The 18592-nt window shown below is 42.7% G+C and overlaps 1 protein-coding gene across 4 annotated transcripts in view; it reads right to left on the reverse strand.

The window, feature by feature from the left end:
* The window catches only part of LOC109895400 (E3 ubiquitin-protein ligase RAD18), an 88848-nt gene that overhangs the window by 5056 nt on the left and 65200 nt on the right, over window positions 1–18592 (reverse strand). For 2 of the 4 annotated variants that reach the window (XM_031822705.1, XM_031822704.1), the window contains one exon: window positions 7798–8423. The exons of the other annotated variants lie outside the window; for them this stretch is intronic. In XM_031822705.1, coding sequence (XP_031678565.1) covers window positions 8321–8423 — 103 coding nt within the window. In that variant the 3' untranslated portion in view covers window positions 7798–8320. Of the gene's footprint in view, window positions 1–7797; window positions 8424–18592 lie in introns of those variants that run through there. 4 annotated transcript variants of the gene reach the window in all.

Consider the following 18592-nt stretch of genomic DNA (forward strand, 5'->3'; position numbering starts at 1 on the left):
TCCTAGGTTTTGGCCTTTCTAGGGAGTTTTTCCTAGCCACCGTGCTTCTACACCTGCATTGCTTGCTGTTTGGGGTTTTAGGCTGGGTTTCTGTACAGCACTTTGAGATATCAGCTGATGTACGAAGGGCTATATAAATACATTTGATTTGATAACAGAACTCATATGGCAGGCAAAAACCTGAGAAGAATCCAACCAGGAAGTGGGAAATCTGAGGTTTGTAGTTTTTCAAAGCTTGGCCTACTGAATACACAGTATCTATGGTGTCAGGTTGCACTTCCTAAGGCTTCCACTAAATGTCAACCATATTTAGAAACTTGAATGAGGATTCTACTATAAAGGAGGGGCTCATGAGACCTGTTTGAGTCAGTGGTCTGGCAGAGTGTCTCAGGCTCGTGACGCGCACTCCCGGCAGAGTTAGCTCTTGTTCCAGTGCTTTTCTTCAGACATAGGAATTCTCCAGTTGGAACATTATTGATGTTTTATGTTAAAAACATCCTAACGATTGATTCCATACATCGTTTGACTTGTTTCTACGACCTGTAACGGAACTTTTCGAGTTGTCGTCTGGACGAAGTGCTCGCGCCTCATGAAGATGGATTACTGGGCTAAACACGCTAACAACAAGAGGCTATTTGGACATAAATGATGGACTTCATGGAACAAATCAGTCATTTATTGTCGAACTGGGATTCCTGGGAGTGCCTTCTAATGAAGATCATCAAAGCTAAGTTAATATTTATAGTGTTATTTCTAACTTCTGTTGACTCCAAAATGGAGGATATTTCTCTGGCTGGATTGGGTTCTGAGCACCGTTCTTAGATAATGCTTTTTCCGTAAAGTAAAAAAAAAATCTGACACAGTGGTTGCATTAAGGAGAAGTCTATCTTTAATTCTGTGAATAACACTTTTATCAATGTTTATTATGAGTATTTCTGCAAAATCACCGGATGTTTTGGAATCAAAACATTACTGCACGTAACGCGCCAATGTAAACTGAGATTTTTGGATATAAATATGCACATTATCGAACAAAACATACAAGTATTGTGTAACATGATGTCCTATGAGTGTCATCTGATGAAGATCATCAAAGGTTAGTGATGAATTTGATCTATATTTCTGCTTTTTGTGACTCCTATCTTTGGCTGGAAAAATGGCTGTTTTTTTGACTTGGCGGTGATCTAACATAATCATATGTTGTGCTTTTGCTGTAAAGCATTTTTGAAATCGGACATGATGGGTAGATTAACAAGAAGTTTATCTTTCATTTGCTGTATTGGACTTGTTAATATGTGAAAGTTCCATATTTCAAAAAAATATTTTTGAATTTCGCGCGCTGCCTTTTCAGCGGAATGTTGTCGAGGGGTTCCGCTCGCAGAACGCCTGCGCTAGAAAGGTTAATCTGCCCAAATCATTTTCCACCATCTCTGTTTCATGTGGAATAACCTGAATAGACTGGATAAGTCAAATTAAATCAAATTGCATTGGTCACGTACACATATTTTGCAGATGTTTCCAGCTCAAACAGTGCAGTAATACCTAATACAAAACAATACACAGAAATCCCTGCAAATAAAAATAAAGAAATTAAGAAACATCAGAATAGTGCTGAGACATAGGGAAATGAGTGGAGCAGAATAGAAGAATGCTCTGTAACCTGCGGTTCACTCTACCTCGGTTAGCGCATGGCCAACAAGTCACACAGATAATTATCACCCAGAGCTGTGTTTGGCTTCCTCGCTGGACAGCAGAATGAATGTGCCCTTCTATTGCAATGGCCCTGGCTATAGATAGGACCAACTTCAACAGACTGCAGACTGTCGCCACAGAAGTTATTATGTGCTCCCCTCTCTCTCACAGCAACTTTGTTATGATGATTGGAGAGAGGACACTTGCCAGGGAAAAATCCAATAGGTCATTTTGAACTATGCCTAGTTTATTACATTTTACAAGCCACCTCCTCATTGTCATGACGTTGGCCTGTGGGTAAGGTTTATGACCCCCCCCCCCCCCCCCCCATAAATACCTTTCTCCCTTCCCTCTCTCTTGACTCTACAGAGGGACTCTTGAATAGCCTTTGTTAAACATAGAGTCTGTATTTTCGGTAATAGAACCAGTTGAAAATATGTGTTGGTACTTAATGAATATGATGTCAGTTCGGTTGTCATCTGAGAAATTATGACTGATGACAGGACGACCTAAACTGTATCTTGGAGAGTTTACACATTATAGTTATCAGATTCACATGGAATTGTTGTGCAATTCAAATGTTTAAATATAACATTATTTGTGAAAAGATTACATTTCATTTTAGCTTCCAAATGAGAGATTTGGGTTTTCATAAGGTTAGGGCTCTGCTCAATCAGTGGCCCGCCCCTGTGAAGAGACATGGGTTATAAAATATATGAAACACACCCCTCTCCCTCCACTATATAAGTGTCACGTTCTGACCTTTATTTCCTTTGTTTTGGATTTATTTAGTATGGTCAGGGCGTGAGTTGGGTGGGCAGTCTATGTTTGATTTTCTATGATTTGGGGGTTTTCTATGTTTCGGCCTAGTATGGTTCTCAATCAGAGGCAGGTGTCATTAGTTGTCTCTGATTGAGAATCATACTTAGGTAGCCTGGGTGTCACTGTGTGTTTGTGGGTGATTGTCTATGTTGTAGCTTCACGGTCGTCATTTGTTTATTGTTTTGTATGCAGTGTCAGTACTTGCTTTATTAAAGATTTACCATGGACACTTACGACGCCGCATTTTGGTCCGATCCTTCTCGCCTCTCCTCTTCAGATGAAGAGGAGGACGGCCGTGACAGAATCACCCACCAACCAAGGACCAAGCGGCGTGGTAAACAGCAGCGACGACAGCAGCAGCAACAGCAAAAACAGCGGCCAGCATCACAGGACTCCTGGACATGGGAGGAGATTCTAGACGGGAAAGGACCCTGGGCACAGGCTGGGGAATATCGCCGCCCCAAAGCAGAGCTGGAGGCAGCGAAAGCTGAGCGGCGGCGATATGAGGAGGCAGCACGGCAGTGCGACAGGTACGAGAGGCAGCCCCAAAAATGTTTTGGGGGGGGGCAGACGAGGTGTGGTAGTAAGCCAGGTAGCAGACCTGAGCTCACTCCTCGTGCTTATTATAAGCAGCGCATTACTGGTCAGGCACCGTGTTATGCGGTTAAGCGCACGGTGTCGCCAGTGCGTGCCCATAGCCCGGTGCGCTATAGAGCAGCCCCCCGAAAGTGCCATGCGAGTGTGGGCATTGAGCCAGGGCGTATGGTGCCTGCTCAGCGGGTCTGGTCGCCGGTACGCAGTTTTGGTCCAGGTTATCCTGCGCCAGCTCTGCGTGCTGTGTCTCCGGGGCGCTGGGAGGGTGCAGTGCGTCCTCTGCCTGCGCTCCGCTCGTGCCGGGCGAATGTGGGAGTGGAGCCTAAGGGAGAGGTGCGTGTAGTAAGCACTAGATCTCCCGTGCTTACCCACAGCCCGGTTCAACCTGTGCCTGCACTCTGGAGGGTCCGGGCTAGAGTAGTTGTCCAGCCTGGGGAAGTGGTGCCAAGGTTGCGCACCAGAGCTCCAGTGCTCCCCCACAGCCCGGTCCTTCAGGTGCCTCCTAACACCAAGCCTCCTGAAGGTCTCCCCAGCCTGGTGGTTCCTGTGGCAGCCCCACGCACCAGGCTGTCTCTCTGTCTCCTCCCTGCAGGTGGTCCCGCCTGTCCGGCGCCGCTGCCGGAGTCTCCCGCCTGTCCGGCGCCGCTGCCGGAGCCTCCCGCCTGTCCGGCGCCTCCCGCCTGTCCGGCGCCGCTGCCGGAGCCTCCCGCCTGTCCGGCGCCGCTGCCGGAGCCTCCCGCCTGTCCGGAGCCTCCCGCCTGTCCGGCGCTGCTGCCGGAGTCTCCCGCCTGTCCGGCGCTGCGGCCGGAGTCTCCCGCCTGTCCGGCGCTGCGGCCGGAGTCTCCCGCCTGTCCGGCGCTGCCGCCGGAGTCTCCCGCCTGTCCGGCGCTGCTGCCGGAGTCTCCCACCTGTCCGGCGCTGCTGCCGGAGACTCCCACCTGTCCGGCGCTGCTGCCGGATTCTCCAGCCTGTCCGGCGCTGCTGCCGGAGTCTCCCGCCTGTCCGGCGCTGCTGCCGGAATATCCCGCCTGTCCGGCGCTGCTGCCGGAGTATCCCGCCTGTCCGGCGCTGCTGCCGGAGTCAGAGGCGCCAGAGCCCCTCAGCCCAGAGGCGCCAGAGCTTCCGCCCCTCTGTCCAGAGCTTCCGCCCCTCTGTCCAGAGCTTCCGCCCCTCTGTCCAGAGCTTCCGCCCCTCTGTCCAGAGCTTCCGCCCCTCTGTCCAGTGGGGTCATTGAGAGGGGTGGTCATGGTTAGAAAGCCACGGAGGCGGACAATAAGGCGGACAAAGACAATGGTTAAGTGGGGTCCGCGTCCCGCGCCAGAGCCGCCACCGCGGACAGACGCCCACCCAGACCCTCCCCTATAGGTCAAGGTTTTGCGGCCGGAGTCCGCACCTTTGGGGGGGGTACTGTCACGTTCTGACCTTTATTTCCTTTGTTTTGTATTTATTTAGTATGGGCAGGGCGTGAGTTGGGTGGGCAGTCTATGTTTGATTTTCTATGATTTGGGGTTTTCTATGTTTCGGCCACGTATGGTTCTCAATCAGAGGCAGGTGTCATTAGTTGTCTCTGATTGAGAATCATACTTAGGTAGCCTGGGTGTCACTGTGTGTTTGTGGGTGATTGTCTATGTTGTAGCTTCACGGTCGTCATTTGTTTATTGTTTTGTATGCAGTGTCAGTACTTGCTTTATTAAAGATTTACCATGGACACTTACGACGCCGCATTTTGGTCCGATCCTTCTCGCCTCTCCTCTTCAGATGAAGAGGAGGACGGCCGTGACAATAAGCCCTTGACGAAAATGTAACCTCCTGCTCCGAGGACAATAGGACGACGGTCCATACGTTGAAAAGGACTAACATGTCAACTACAGAACTAAGCCAAACTCAGCGTGAGCTTTGGTTGTGAATGGTATGAACTTTGAACTCTTATTCACTACAGAAGTGATACCTCCTAGCCGTTGAGTTAGCAGCGGCCGCTGTAAACGTGGGCTAGGAAAGGATGGACAGAGTATCCCGTCTACCACACAACTACGACACTACAACGTATTCCGTTCACCACCAGAGACACTCTTCAAAGGACTCTGTTGGGCAACACGGCCTTCCATCTACCACCAACCTATTGAAGCATAGCTCAGAGTAAATATTTATTGCATTTTCCTTTTCCAAATGGGTGGTAATTTAGAACGCATAAGATTCTGTATTTACGATAGAGTAGCTGCCTACGGCCCGGCCCGATAGAGACATAGCTTCTCCCTTTGTTCCTCAAGTCTTCCCGCTCTTTCACTCAAACCCAACCCCCGTTATTTGTGTAACCAGCTGTCATATCTGTTCCGTCCGCTAGGGGAGTTTTCCTTTATGACATCATGTAATCAATGTATGATTAATTCTGTGTATATGTAATTCTGTGTGATTAGTTAGGTATTTAGTAAATAAATAATTTAATCCAACTTTGTATTGCTGATTCAACTTGTTAGCCAGGGTTCGTGAAGATATCCAAGAATTTACAACTTTCAGATGAGACTGAAATAAGGTGACGATTAATATTGACTGCTATTGATGTAAAATATTACTAGGTCTTTAAGAGTTTATTCGGATGATAACTGCTCTATAAATATTATTTAGTGGTGCCCGACTCTCTAGTTAATTACATTTACATGATTAGCTCAATCAGGTAATATTAATGACAGAGAAAGGATTTTATAGAATAGCATGTCATATCACTTAATCCGGCATAGCCAAAGACACGACATCATCATACACCAATTACACAAAGTTTTACTCACTCTCTCTCTCTCACACACACACACACACACACACAATGAAGTTGTGTGCAAATGTGCCTCATTAATTAACTCCTGATCATTCCTGAGATCACAACAAAATTTGGCTTTTCATATTATCTGTTTGTCCAGCCCTTCTATTTAGCCTCGCAATGAAATGTTTAATCAACCAGGGCTACAACTACAACACAAAATAATTTGACATACACTACCAGTCAAAAGTTTTAGAACACCAACTCATTCAAGGCTTTTTCTTTATTTTTACATTGTAGAATAATAGTGAAGACATCAAAACTATGAAATAACACATATGGAATCATGTACAAACCAAAAAAGTGTTAAACAAATCCAAATATATTTTATATTTCGGATTCTTTTGCCTTGATGACAGCTTTGCACACTCTTGGCATTCTCTCAACCAGCTTCACCTGGAATGCCTTTCCAACAGTCTTGAAGGAGTTCCCACATATGCTTAGCACTTGTTGGCTGCTTATGCTTCACTCCGTTAGTGTAAATTGTTGCATTCTTGAGTTTTATTGACAAATGTCAATAAAAAAATGGTCAGTCAATGGAAAAACCTGATCAAAATGAATTTATATGACTGGTTTAAGTAAATACATTGTTTGCTCACTGGGAAATTAATATCCAGTGACAACTGCGTGGAGTTTGGAGTTTGTGACAGCAACTACGTGACCTATTAGAGTGTATCACTAGCCACTTTAAACTATGCCACATTGTTTACATACCCTACATTACTCATCTCATATGTATATACTGTACTCGATACCATCTACTGCATCTTGTCTATGCCGTTCTGTACCATCACTCATTCATATATCTTTATGTACATATTCTTTATCCCTTTACACTTATGTGTATAAGGTAGTAGTTTTGGAATTGTTAGGTTAGATTACTCGTTGGTTATTACTGCATTGTCGGAACTAGAAGCACAAGCATTTCGCTACACTCGCATTAACATCTGCTAACCATGTGTATGTGACAAATACATTTGATTTGATTTATTACAGTCCTATAGACACTATGTCCTGGGATTTCCTATGATTTTCTATGTAGAAGAACCCATTACATTCTAACAACTTGTGTAACTTATGAGCGTCATAGAGCAAAATCAGTTACAACCCAATTCTGATCTTTTTTCTACTATTTGGTCTTTTGAACAATCACACCAGTTACTTTCACATTGGCTCCATTTCCAATTAGTTAAACAAATGTCACAATTTGGCTGCCTGTAAATGCAGCCAGAGTGGCTCAGATAAATATAAAGGGGTGGCATAGCTCTGCATGTGTTCAGAGTTGGATGCAGCACCGTGGGTACCCTCGTATACCACATAGACATTTTAGTTGACGTCTGCCAATGATACTTAACTCACAATCCATAAAAAAAGCCCTGCTGAAATTGAATCCGCTATGCCATTTAGGTCACAGCAACCGCACACTTTTGTTTGGTGGAAAAACTGTCTATAGACAGATGCACACACTCAAAACTACAGTGCATTCGGAAAGTATTTAGACCCCTTCCCTTTTTCCACATTTTGTTATTCTGAAATGTATTAAATACACATTTTTCCTCATCAATCTACACACAATAACCCATAATGACAAAGCGAAAACAGGTTTCTAGAAATGTTTCCAAAAATCTGAAATACCTTATTTACAGAAGTATTCGTACCCTTTGTTATTAGAATCAAAATTGAGCTCAGGTGCATCCATTTTCCACTGATCATCCCTGAGATTTTTCTACAACTTGATCGGAGTCCACCTGTGGTAAATTCAATTGATTGAACATGATTTGAAAAGCCACACACCTGTCTATATAAGGTCCCACAGTTGACAGTGAAGGATACCAAAAAATATCTGCAGCATTGAAGGACGCCAAGAACACAGTAGCCTCCATCATTATTTTTATTACCCTGGACCAGATGGTAATAAAAGTGTGGAAAAGTGTGTGTGTGGGTGAAAACAAATAAAATATGAACAAAAAAGGTTTGCTGTGTCCCTTCACTCCCCCCTGGGCCTGCTATTTCAACATAGCACCAATAACCTGTCTGTCTGTCTCCCTGCCTGTCTCCCGCTTTTCTGGCACTCTGTACCCTTTGTAGTGTGTGAAACTAAACAATGTTTTGCGGGAACCTGCACAATGTTATTACAATACATTATTTTGATAGATTGTAAAAAGAAAAATGAAGTTTTTTTCCACACTGTACCCCAGCCAGGTACAAATTGGGGGAGGGACACAACAAATAAATAGTTTTGCATGTGTGGCTCCTTACCACAATCGATCAGTATGGCAAAGATAACCTCTGCTCAGAGGGCCATAGAACTATGTTTTACAGAGAGAGAAGCTAGTGTGGAAGGAGTCTCTTCCACTTTGGAAGATGAAGAATTTTCTGTGTATGAGGATCATGTCTCTATCAATTCGGAGTCTGACAGTGACTTGGAAGAAGAGGATGAGATTGACCCTCAGCCAGCCCCAGGACCCGCCCATCAGCAACCAGCTCATCAGCAGCCGGCAGCCTGCAGGAGGAGAAATATGTATGTCAAAATCTTTTGAAATTGAATGGTCTTCTTGACAAAGGAATGAGCCACCCTGCATGGCCGCCAATGTGATGAAACCAGAGAAAAACACGAATGGCGGTCAGTCATGGGCAGGACATAAAGTATTCTTTTTAACTGTTCATCCCAGACACCATCCAGTAAATTATTCTGGACTGCACTAATTTGGAGGGAAGGCATGCTTTTTTTTGTTGCAAACTTTGGGTTTTTACCCTTGCTGGTGTTTTCAGATCCAAATAGGGAATCCACAGAATCCCTGTGGGATGCAGAAACTGGCAGATAACTTTTCCGTGCACAATGTCTCTGGAAACCTTCCACATTATTTCCAGGATTATCTGCTTCCATAACCGAGACACCAGACCAGCTCGGCGGCAGAGAGACAAGCTAGCTGCAATCAGTGTGGGACAAGTGGGTGGACCCGCCTTCCCCTGTTTTACAACCCTGGGCCCAACGTTACTGTTGATGAGCATCTTATGCTATTTAGGGTCCGCTGCCCCTTCAGGCAGTACATACCGCAAAATATGGAATCAAGATCTGGGCTGCCTGTGATGCTGCATAATCATAATCATGTGTGGAACAGGCAAGTGTTTACAGGGATGAGGGATGAGGTTTGCCTGAATGTGACACAGGGACACAAGTGCCCACAACATCACATGCGATAACTTTTTTAGTTTGCACAAGCTGGGACAGGAGCTCCTCAAGAGGAAGCTGACGATGGTAGGAACAGTACAAAAAAAAACAAGCCAGAGCTCCTACCTCAGCTGTTGAATACACGTAACCAGCCTATCAATTCCTCTAGGTTTGTGTTCATGGCCGACACATCCCTAGTGTCCTACGTGCCAAAGAAAGGCAAAAATGTGGTACTTATGAGTACGCTGCATAGGGATGGGTTAATCTGTGTCCAGGAACATCAAAAAACAGTAATCCATTATGATTTCAATGCCACAAAAGCAGAGGTGGACAATTTAGACAAGGTGGTGGCAAAAGAAGAAACCTACGCTGGCCACTTGTGATATTCTTCGACATCTCATTTGTCATCTGGATGGCATTGAACCCATATTGGAACAGAGAGAAGCTCCAGACGTCAAATCCAGGGGAGGCAACATATCCCAAGGACCTCAGCTTCTGCAGTCATCGTGAGGATGATTCAAAAGGAGGATGCTGGTGCCCCATTCACTCAACCCACAGAACCAACAACTCCAATACCGGAAGTAAGTGTGAGTGATGTTGTTGCATGTGTGTGTCTGAGTCTCCTACCTTGGCCTGCTGTAACTATATATGTGAGTGAGATGTTAGTAAAATTCCAGAACTAAATGTTTTCATCATTCTAGATTACAGCCAGTAGAAACAAGAAGCGATGTGATGCAAGAATTCTAGCTTAATGCTTAGCGCATAGAATTAAAAAGGTTTTGTCAGATATTATTCATCCTAATCAGACAGGTTTTTTACATGGACGATACATTGGAGATAATATAAGACAAATACTGGAAACAATAGAACACTATGAAATATCTGGAAACCAGGCCTTTTTTTCATAGCGGACTTTGAAAAGGCTTTTGATAAAGTATGACTGGGGTTTATATATAAATGCCTGGAATATTTCAATTTGAGAGAATCTCTTATAAAATGGGTTAAAGTTATGTATAGTAACCCTAGGTGTAAAATAGTAAATAATGGCTACATTTCAGAAAGTTTTAAACTGTCAAGAGGAGTAAAACAAGGTGGTCCACTATAGGCACTATAACTATTTATTATTGACATTGACATGTTAGCTGTTACAATAAGTTCTAACAATAATATTAAAGGATTAGAAATCCATGCCTTAAAAACAAAAGGTGTCATTGTAAGCTGATGATTCATGTTTTTTTTTCATGAGATCTGTCTTTTTCTTTGCAACTCTGCCTAGAAGGCCAGCATCCAAGTGTCGCCTCTTCACCATTGATGTTGAGACTGGTGTTTTGCGGGTACTATTTGATGAAGCTGCCAGTTGAGGACTTGTGAGGCATCTGTTTCTCAAACTAGACAGACCTCTAATGTACTTGTCCTTTTGCTCAGTTGCGCAACGGGGCCTCCCACTCCTCTTTCTATTCTGGTTAGATCCAGTTTGCACTGTTCTGTGAAGGGAGTAGTACACAGCGTTGTACGAGATTTTCAGTTTCTAGGCAATTTCTCGCATGGAATAGCCTTAATTTCTCAGAACAAGAATAGACTGACGAGTTTCAGAAGAAAGGTCTTTGTTTCTGGCCATTTTAAGCCTGTAATCGAACCCACAAATGCTGATGCTCCAGATACTCAAGTAGTGTAAAGAAGGCCAGTTATATTGCTTTTTTAATCAGGACAACAGTTTTCAGCTGTGCTAACATAATTGCAAAAGGGTTTTCCAATTATCAATTAGCCCTTTAAAATGATAAACTTAGATTAGCTAACACAGGAGTGATGGTTGCTGATAATGGGCCTCTGTACGCCTATGTAGATATTCCATTAAAGATCAGCCATTTCCAGATACAATAGACAGTTACCACATTAACAATGTCTACACTGTATTTCTGATCAATTTGATGTTATTTTAATGGACAAAAATGTGCTTTTCTTTCAAAAACAAGGACATTTCTAAGTGACCCCAAACTTCTGAATGTTAATGTATATTTACCCCCAAAATATATGGGGGATTGGAAATGATGCAGACAATTACGTTGATGCAATATTAAAGATGATCCCTAAGAGAGAGAGATAAAAAAAGAAGCACTGTGATGTGTGTGGACCCAAGAAGGACAGGAAGACACAGAACACATTCATCAAGTGCAAGAAATACATTTGGAACACACACAGTAAAACTCTGTCCCTCATGTGGTGTGTAGACCTGCCTTAATTTGTGTTCAATGGGGCTAATTTATAATTTCCATAAAATTCTGTATGTAAAATTTGTCCTTCCAATTTGTTCAGTTCAAAGCAATAAACATCAATAGTGATGAAAACCTTGTTTCTTTTATTAAAAACCCAATAAAGTTGTTGATCCATCAGACCCGTGAACATTGGATGAATAACAAAAACATAAACACCACACAAGGGTTAAAGCCTCAAAGGATAAGATGAACCAACTTTCAAAACAAGTCCTTTTTGGCTAGCCACAGTAGTCAACTAGCTAGCTAGGTAGCCGTTTAGCTTTCTAGCACATTCCCAAAAGTGGTTTGAAATGTGGCTCGAAATCCCCGATTCCATGTGCTTTTTGGTTGTTTATATTCCAGGAAAAAGAACTGATTAGAGTGGATTTGAGTCGCATTAAACTTCCAATGTGAACAATACTTTAGAGCGCATTTGTTTTTTCCTCCCAAAATTTGTAAAATGACTTGTTGTTTAACTTACTTTCACTGCACTTTGAAATGTTGGTGGGAGCTCATTAGCATATTTGGGGGCATGGTCTAATATATGTTGTATTTGTGCCAACTGTTAGTGGAAGTGTTGTACCAGTTTAAGTGGTTTTATCGCTATGTTGATTATTAACCTCTCGGCGCACGGAACCCGGTAGCGAGCTGAAATTACACAACATACGGTGATCGCTACATAAATAGTCATATTAAACATTCATGAAAATACAAGTGTCTCACATGTATCGAAAGCCTAGAATCTTGCTAATCCAACTGCGTTGTCAGATTTAAAAAAGGATTTACTGCGAAAGAATACGATGATCTGAGGATAGAGCCCCATAAAAAAAACTATTTCAACCAGTACAGGCTAACAAAATCAAACTGAATTAAAATAGTTTACCTTTGACGTTCTTCGTCTGTTTGCATTCCCAATGCTCAGTTACACAATGAATGATCTTTTGTTTGATAAAATCCGTTTTTATAGCCTAACACGAAACATTTTGTGAACCACTTGTGTCGTGAATTCCGTCTCTTTCCATTTTCGACGACACATTAGAGGGTAAATACCCACACAAAACGTGACTTTTCCAGTCATGTTTGGTTTCATTGCAATCAACTGGTTTGTTTGTAACACAACCAAACATGATGGGCCATTTCGCCGGAAGTATTGACCGAAAGAAACCAATTTGAAGACAACAAGTAATGACATCACTGTGCACCAATGATATGACCACTGTTTCGTTGATTGACTGTATTTTAACCCAATGACCACTGATCGTCTTGAAATCTAGCTGGGTAGATAGCCAATGAGCTGAGGTAAATGGCAATATGCAATGGTTATGTGTTGGAAAACCAACCCATGTAGTAAAATCCGGTGTAAAGAGAGTAATTCGCTATTGAAGTTTTATACCGGAAGGAGCTACGCATATTACGCACAGCATTTTTTGGTAAACGCGCAGATTCAGCTGTTTATATATCAATCAGTATGGCAACTAAGTCAGGGAAAGCTAAATCGAAGTCTAGATATACAGGTGTACACACAATTTTAGAAGAAATTGATCGGAAAAGTGAGACGGATTGTTGTAAGACGATTCATTTAGCAATTTCCTAGTGGATGAATTTTTTTGAACAGAGAGGACATGTTTTGGACTGGTAAGTTTTTCTCATGCTAATGCCCTTGTTTGAAATTAATAATATAAAATATTATTTGCGATTTTTTTAAATTTTAGAAGCAATATATAAAAATGTAATGTGAGATGCGTGTGTCTGCCGCCCCACCCCAACTCGCATGAAATAGCCTATTTGAGGCTGTTGAGGGGAGGGCAGGCCCACAACAATGGCCAAAGTGAAATGGAGACAGTAGATACAGCTGGTCTCTTTGTAATATAATAAAGACAGTAGATCTAGCAGGTCTATAATAATATATTCAACCTTGTGTTCCCTGTACTCATATATATATATATATATATATATATATATATATATGATACTCACTTTACAGCAGAAAGAGACGTCTATGGCACCTGGCATCAGCAGCACAATATTGTGTAGAGCTTTGGCAAAGTGGGTGGGGTTATATCCTTCCTGTTTGGCCCTGTCTGGGGGTCTCATCGGATGGGGCCACAGTGTCTCCTGACCCCTCCTGTCTCAGCCTCCAGTATTTATGCTGCAGTAGTTTATGTGTCCGGGGGCTAGGGTCAGTTTGTTATATCTGGAGTACTTCTTCTGTCTTATCTGGTGTCCTGTGTGAATTTAAGTATGCTCTCTCTAATTCTCTCTTTCTCTCTCTTGGAGGACCTAAGCCCTAGGACCATGCATCAAGGCTACCTGGCATGATGATTCCTTGCTGTCCCCAGTCCACCTGGCTTTGCTGCTGTTCCAGTTTCAACTGTTCTGCCTGCGGCTATGGAACCCTAAACTGTTCATATTTACTCTTGAGGTGCTGTCCTGTTGCATCCTCTACAACTACTGTGATTATTATTAATTGACCCTGCTGGTCATCTATGAACGTTTGAAAATCTCGGCCATGTTCTGTTATAATCTCCACCCGGCACAGCCAGAAGAGGACTGGCCACCCCTCATAGCCTGGTTCCTCTCTAGGTTTCTTTTGGCCTTTCTAGGGAGTTTTTCCTAGGCACCGTGCTTCTACACCTGCATTGCTTGCTGTTTGGGGTTTTAGGCTGGGTTTCTGTACAGCACTTTGAGATATTAGCTGATGTACGAAGGGCTATATAAATACATTTGATTTGATAGAGGACTGAGGGTCTTCCAAATATTGAAAGTGTGTAAATAGTTACCCATGTTATTTTGTAAATATATATATTTTTTTCTTCATATATTTTTACCCTTATTTTTTTCTCCATTTTTTTTTTGTGGGGGGGGGGTGTTAGAATACCATTTAGGCATTTTGTATATAGTTATTTGTTTCAAAATGTATACCTTCACCAATTTGGCCACTTGGGTACATTTGGGCTACTTGTGTGGGACACCTGAGTGACTTCATGATAAATGTCATGTAGAACACTCATTTTGGAAGTTATCATTCTGAAACTTTGCACAAGTACTGTTGCCCTCTTATATTTTTCACTGAAATTGTCCCCATCATCCTATCTGAATGTTTGTTTTATCTTGTTCATTTTAAAGATGATACAACAATAAAAAGGTATGTTTTTTTCATTGTATTATCTAAACCAGATCTATTGTGTTATATTCTCCTACATTCAATTCACATTTACACAAACTTCAGAGTGTTTTCTTTCAAATGGTACCAAGAATATGCATATCCTTGCTTCTGGGCCAGAGCTACAGACAGTTAGATTTGGGTATGTCTTCCGGTGTAAATTGAATACATTAGGGGGGTAAGAGGTTTAAGGTTGAGCACCCAGTTCTACAATATTTGTAATAGCGTGTGACAATCAAGAGTTACACTTTAAAAAGAGGTTACTGTGCATTTTCCAGTAAGTTAATGGCAGTTGGTCGCATTGAAGTCTGCTGCAAGTAGTTATTGTAACTTACTGTGGCTCATCTCTGTCACGCTCACTGACCTGATGGTGTGTCAGGAAGGTCAGTTTGATGCCAACCAAGAGGTTGAGGCACGGTCTAGGCCTGCCTAACTTATGCCAGTCAGAGGAGAAGAAAGGAAGGCTGTTGTCTGTCTGGAAGCCCCTCTGCAACCATTACTTTGGCCACCAACCAAACTTGTTCTTGGAATTCCTTAGGACACACCGGGGGCCTATTCTAGGGCTTGTCCATGTACATAAATCAGGTCTTTCAGGAACGTAATCAGTGGACATGGAAAAATAAATAAATAAAGGCCATGTTCACAATATTATAGTCCACAACAGTGCCCAATGGGCGGTGGGGGGTGAATACTAACCTGGGCGTGAGGTGGGGGTGGAGGGATATAAACCTGGGTAGAAGGTGGGGGTGGAAGGATATGACTACTGGATGGACAGAGAAGAGAGGGAAAACAACATTTGGTTCATGGATCAGCATTTGTGGGGGTAGAGAGGGATGAGGGATGGGTATAGGGAGGTAACTTAGAGCAGTTTACTATTGGTTTGTTAAGAGCCATCCCCCACACATATACAGTACTTCTCAAAATGCCTTGACTTACTGTATAACCGATACCATCTGGGCCAGACATTTCTGACAAAACCAAAGGTTACAGATAAGACTTTTACATGCTTTCAGAGGGAAACTCTCCCTGTTTTGCAATAATTACTTTACAATTAAGAACTAAATCATGGCTTCCTGCTCATGAGTTCACCAGTCGCTCCCAGCTCCAGCTCTCAGGGGGAGTTGTGAATGGCTGTATATAGAGCAGAGATGTGAGGCTGTGTATTCAGCCCAGCAGAGGAGGAATGACATCAGGAACGTACGGTGGCAGCCATAGACATCACTGAAAGGTCATCGAAACAGAGATGAAGAGTGTGACCTTGATTATCCCCAAACACAATGACAGAGACACAACAAGAGAGGAGTCCAATTTATTGCCCTACCATGTTTGATATTCCAGTTGGCTCCCATCAAGGTGACTGAATGCGAACAACCCTTTGTTCTCCTACATTAAAGAGTCAAGGGGAAGCACACAAACAGAAAAGCTTCAAATTATGACATCCTAACTAGCGTGCACAATGCACACACCAAGTAAGGCACAGGCTTTACATGCCAGCAGCATACCACCCTGCATCCCACTGCTGGCTTGCCTCTGAAGCTAAGCAGGTTTGGTCCTGGTCAGTCCCTGGATGGGAGACCAGATGCTTCTGGAAGTGGTGTTGGGAGGCCAGTAGAGGGCACTAGTCACTCTGGTTTAAGGTGATCCGAGGGCAGTGAAGGGGACATTGCCCTGCATAGGGTGCCATCTTTCGGATGGGTGCTAGATGGGTGTCCTGACTCTCTGTGGTCATTAAAAAACACTTGGCACTTATCATAAGATTATTAACCCTGGTGTAATGGCTAAATGGCCACGCAATAGGCATATATCACTTATCAAGCTGATCTATGGTTAGAATTCTGCCACGAAAATCGTTGCTGTGCATCACCCAGGTGGGTGCTACACATTGGATGAGGTAAGTTTCCCAAGGGGTGCATGTTTTGGTTTTTGACCTAACACTACACAGCTGATTCAGCAGTTTAGAAAACCCTGCCCTTCTATGTAAAGCCCTTTAAGTACCTCAGCTAGCAGAAAAGTGCTATGTAAATGCAATCAATTATTAACATGCTATAATTGGTTCTCCATATGAGAGTTGTTCCCTTCAGAGTCAACTCTCAGACTTGTACTTGCCATTCTCGACTTGTACTTGCCATCCTCGAGCGTTGACAAACAGCAGCACCATGAACACCTGGCAATGAGAGGGCTGTCCAAAAATTACTAGAGCGCTTCTGCACACTGATTGTACAACAAGCATTCACGTGACATGGACCAGGTTCCATAGCTGTGTTGAGGACAAGGGAATGCCCAGCGCTATATATCTGGGACTCAACGTAAATGTCTAATTTTCCCAAGTCCATTCATGGGAAATCATTACATTAGCACAGGCACCAACTGGAAAAAGTCATTCAATAGACGCTCCATTGTCAGTTAGGTGCTGTTTTCTTAAATAACTTTCCTTCCACTCTTGAGGGTATTCATTTAAAAGTAGTGTCACATTTAGGAGACAAGCAGGTCTGTGCAGAAAGTAAAATGTCAGGAAGACACACTTCAGTACTCCTGATCGTGGAAAGAATGAGCATCATGAGGTTTAAAGGGAGATGTGACCGCAGCTCATGGAAACTCCACTATGTAACGTCTGCAAAATAAATAGCCAATTGGTTTTGTGGCAACAAATGTGCATTATGAATGGGAGGATCCTTGGCAGGCATCGTCACGGCAGAGCTCCTGTCAAATCTCATGTGATGTGACAAAGTGTCAGGATTTCCGTTATGAAAACATGGCGGCGGACATCTGACCAGCAGCATTTAAATTTATCGGATCTAAATACATTGGGTGAGTAACCTGATTAGGGCGTCCACACACGGTGCTCAGAATGACAGAAATCCCATTTAGATTATGGTCATTCATTTTAAGAGAACATGCAAGTCGATGTTAGAATAACTGTCCACATTTACTTTCCCTCAGCCAACAAGATGATTAAGGAACAGCATAATCACTAGCCTATACATATACGCTGCATGAGTTTCACTTTACAGTATATGACTGGAGACAGCAGAATCTATTTGAAAACAAAAGATTACAGGGTAGCCTACTCTCCTGACAAACAAATCAATAAAAAAAACGTCATACACACTGTAATTGGCCTACGAGAAGGGGAGACACAAATAGAATATGCCGTCCATTTAAACTGGAGGTGGCAATGACCAAACAATAATAAAGAGTGAATATGCAGTGCACACTGATGCTCTCGGTTGGTGCCAATAAGATAGGCTATAGGACTACTGTTGTTCGCTCAATTAAGTTGAGCATTTTTTTTATGTATTTCTGCATAGACAGGAGTAGGCTAATTAGGCTATATAATTTTGCCAATTTAATTAAATCTACTATCCCCCATAATAGAAAAGTTGGTCAGTTTGTTGAGAAAGAAATAGCCCAAACAGACTCTGGGACAGTGTGGGGAGATATATCCCAAATTCATACAACCAGTAGGCCTACATAAAACATTTTTTAAAGCAATGAATTTGATGCAACAGATCAGAAAGTTTAGCTTAAAATGTTGATAAGATATTATTTATTAACGTTATTATCGCTGCAATGTGCACAAGGCAGTAGGCTACATGCCAATGTACATTTGGCCAACAGACAACGAAAGGAAGTTGAAAACCAACAGAACATGAGAAAAATAGGGTACTGGTTTCAATGGCATTTGGAAGTCTTTGTAAAAACAATTGCCTCCACGGATATGGTCCAATTTTGCTTAGGCTACTTTGAAGCAAGGAAAACATGCCTCAGTAAAATGTTCAATTAAGTAGTTAAATGCATACGGCCTCCAACTCGTTGCAAAGTGGTGAAGCCTGCCTTCCGATGCATTTTAATGGGGAATGGGAAGCACGCCTCAATTACCAGTTGAGAAAGATAATATAAGATAAAGATAATTTTTTAATCGTGGCCCAAAATTATTTTTAATAAACTAATTAGCATTTAGAATTGTATGCAATGATTGGGTTTATTAAATCGCTGTCTGACAGATGTTCTGCTCAAAGGCTCTGTATCTGTACGATGTGCGAATGTGATAAATAAGATACATAACGAATATAAACACCAGCCAT

This window comes from Oncorhynchus kisutch, linkage group LG1 (assembly GCF_002021735.2).
Source record: "Oncorhynchus kisutch isolate 150728-3 linkage group LG1, Okis_V2, whole genome shotgun sequence".
NCBI lineage: Eukaryota > Metazoa > Chordata > Actinopteri > Salmoniformes > Salmonidae > Oncorhynchus > Oncorhynchus kisutch.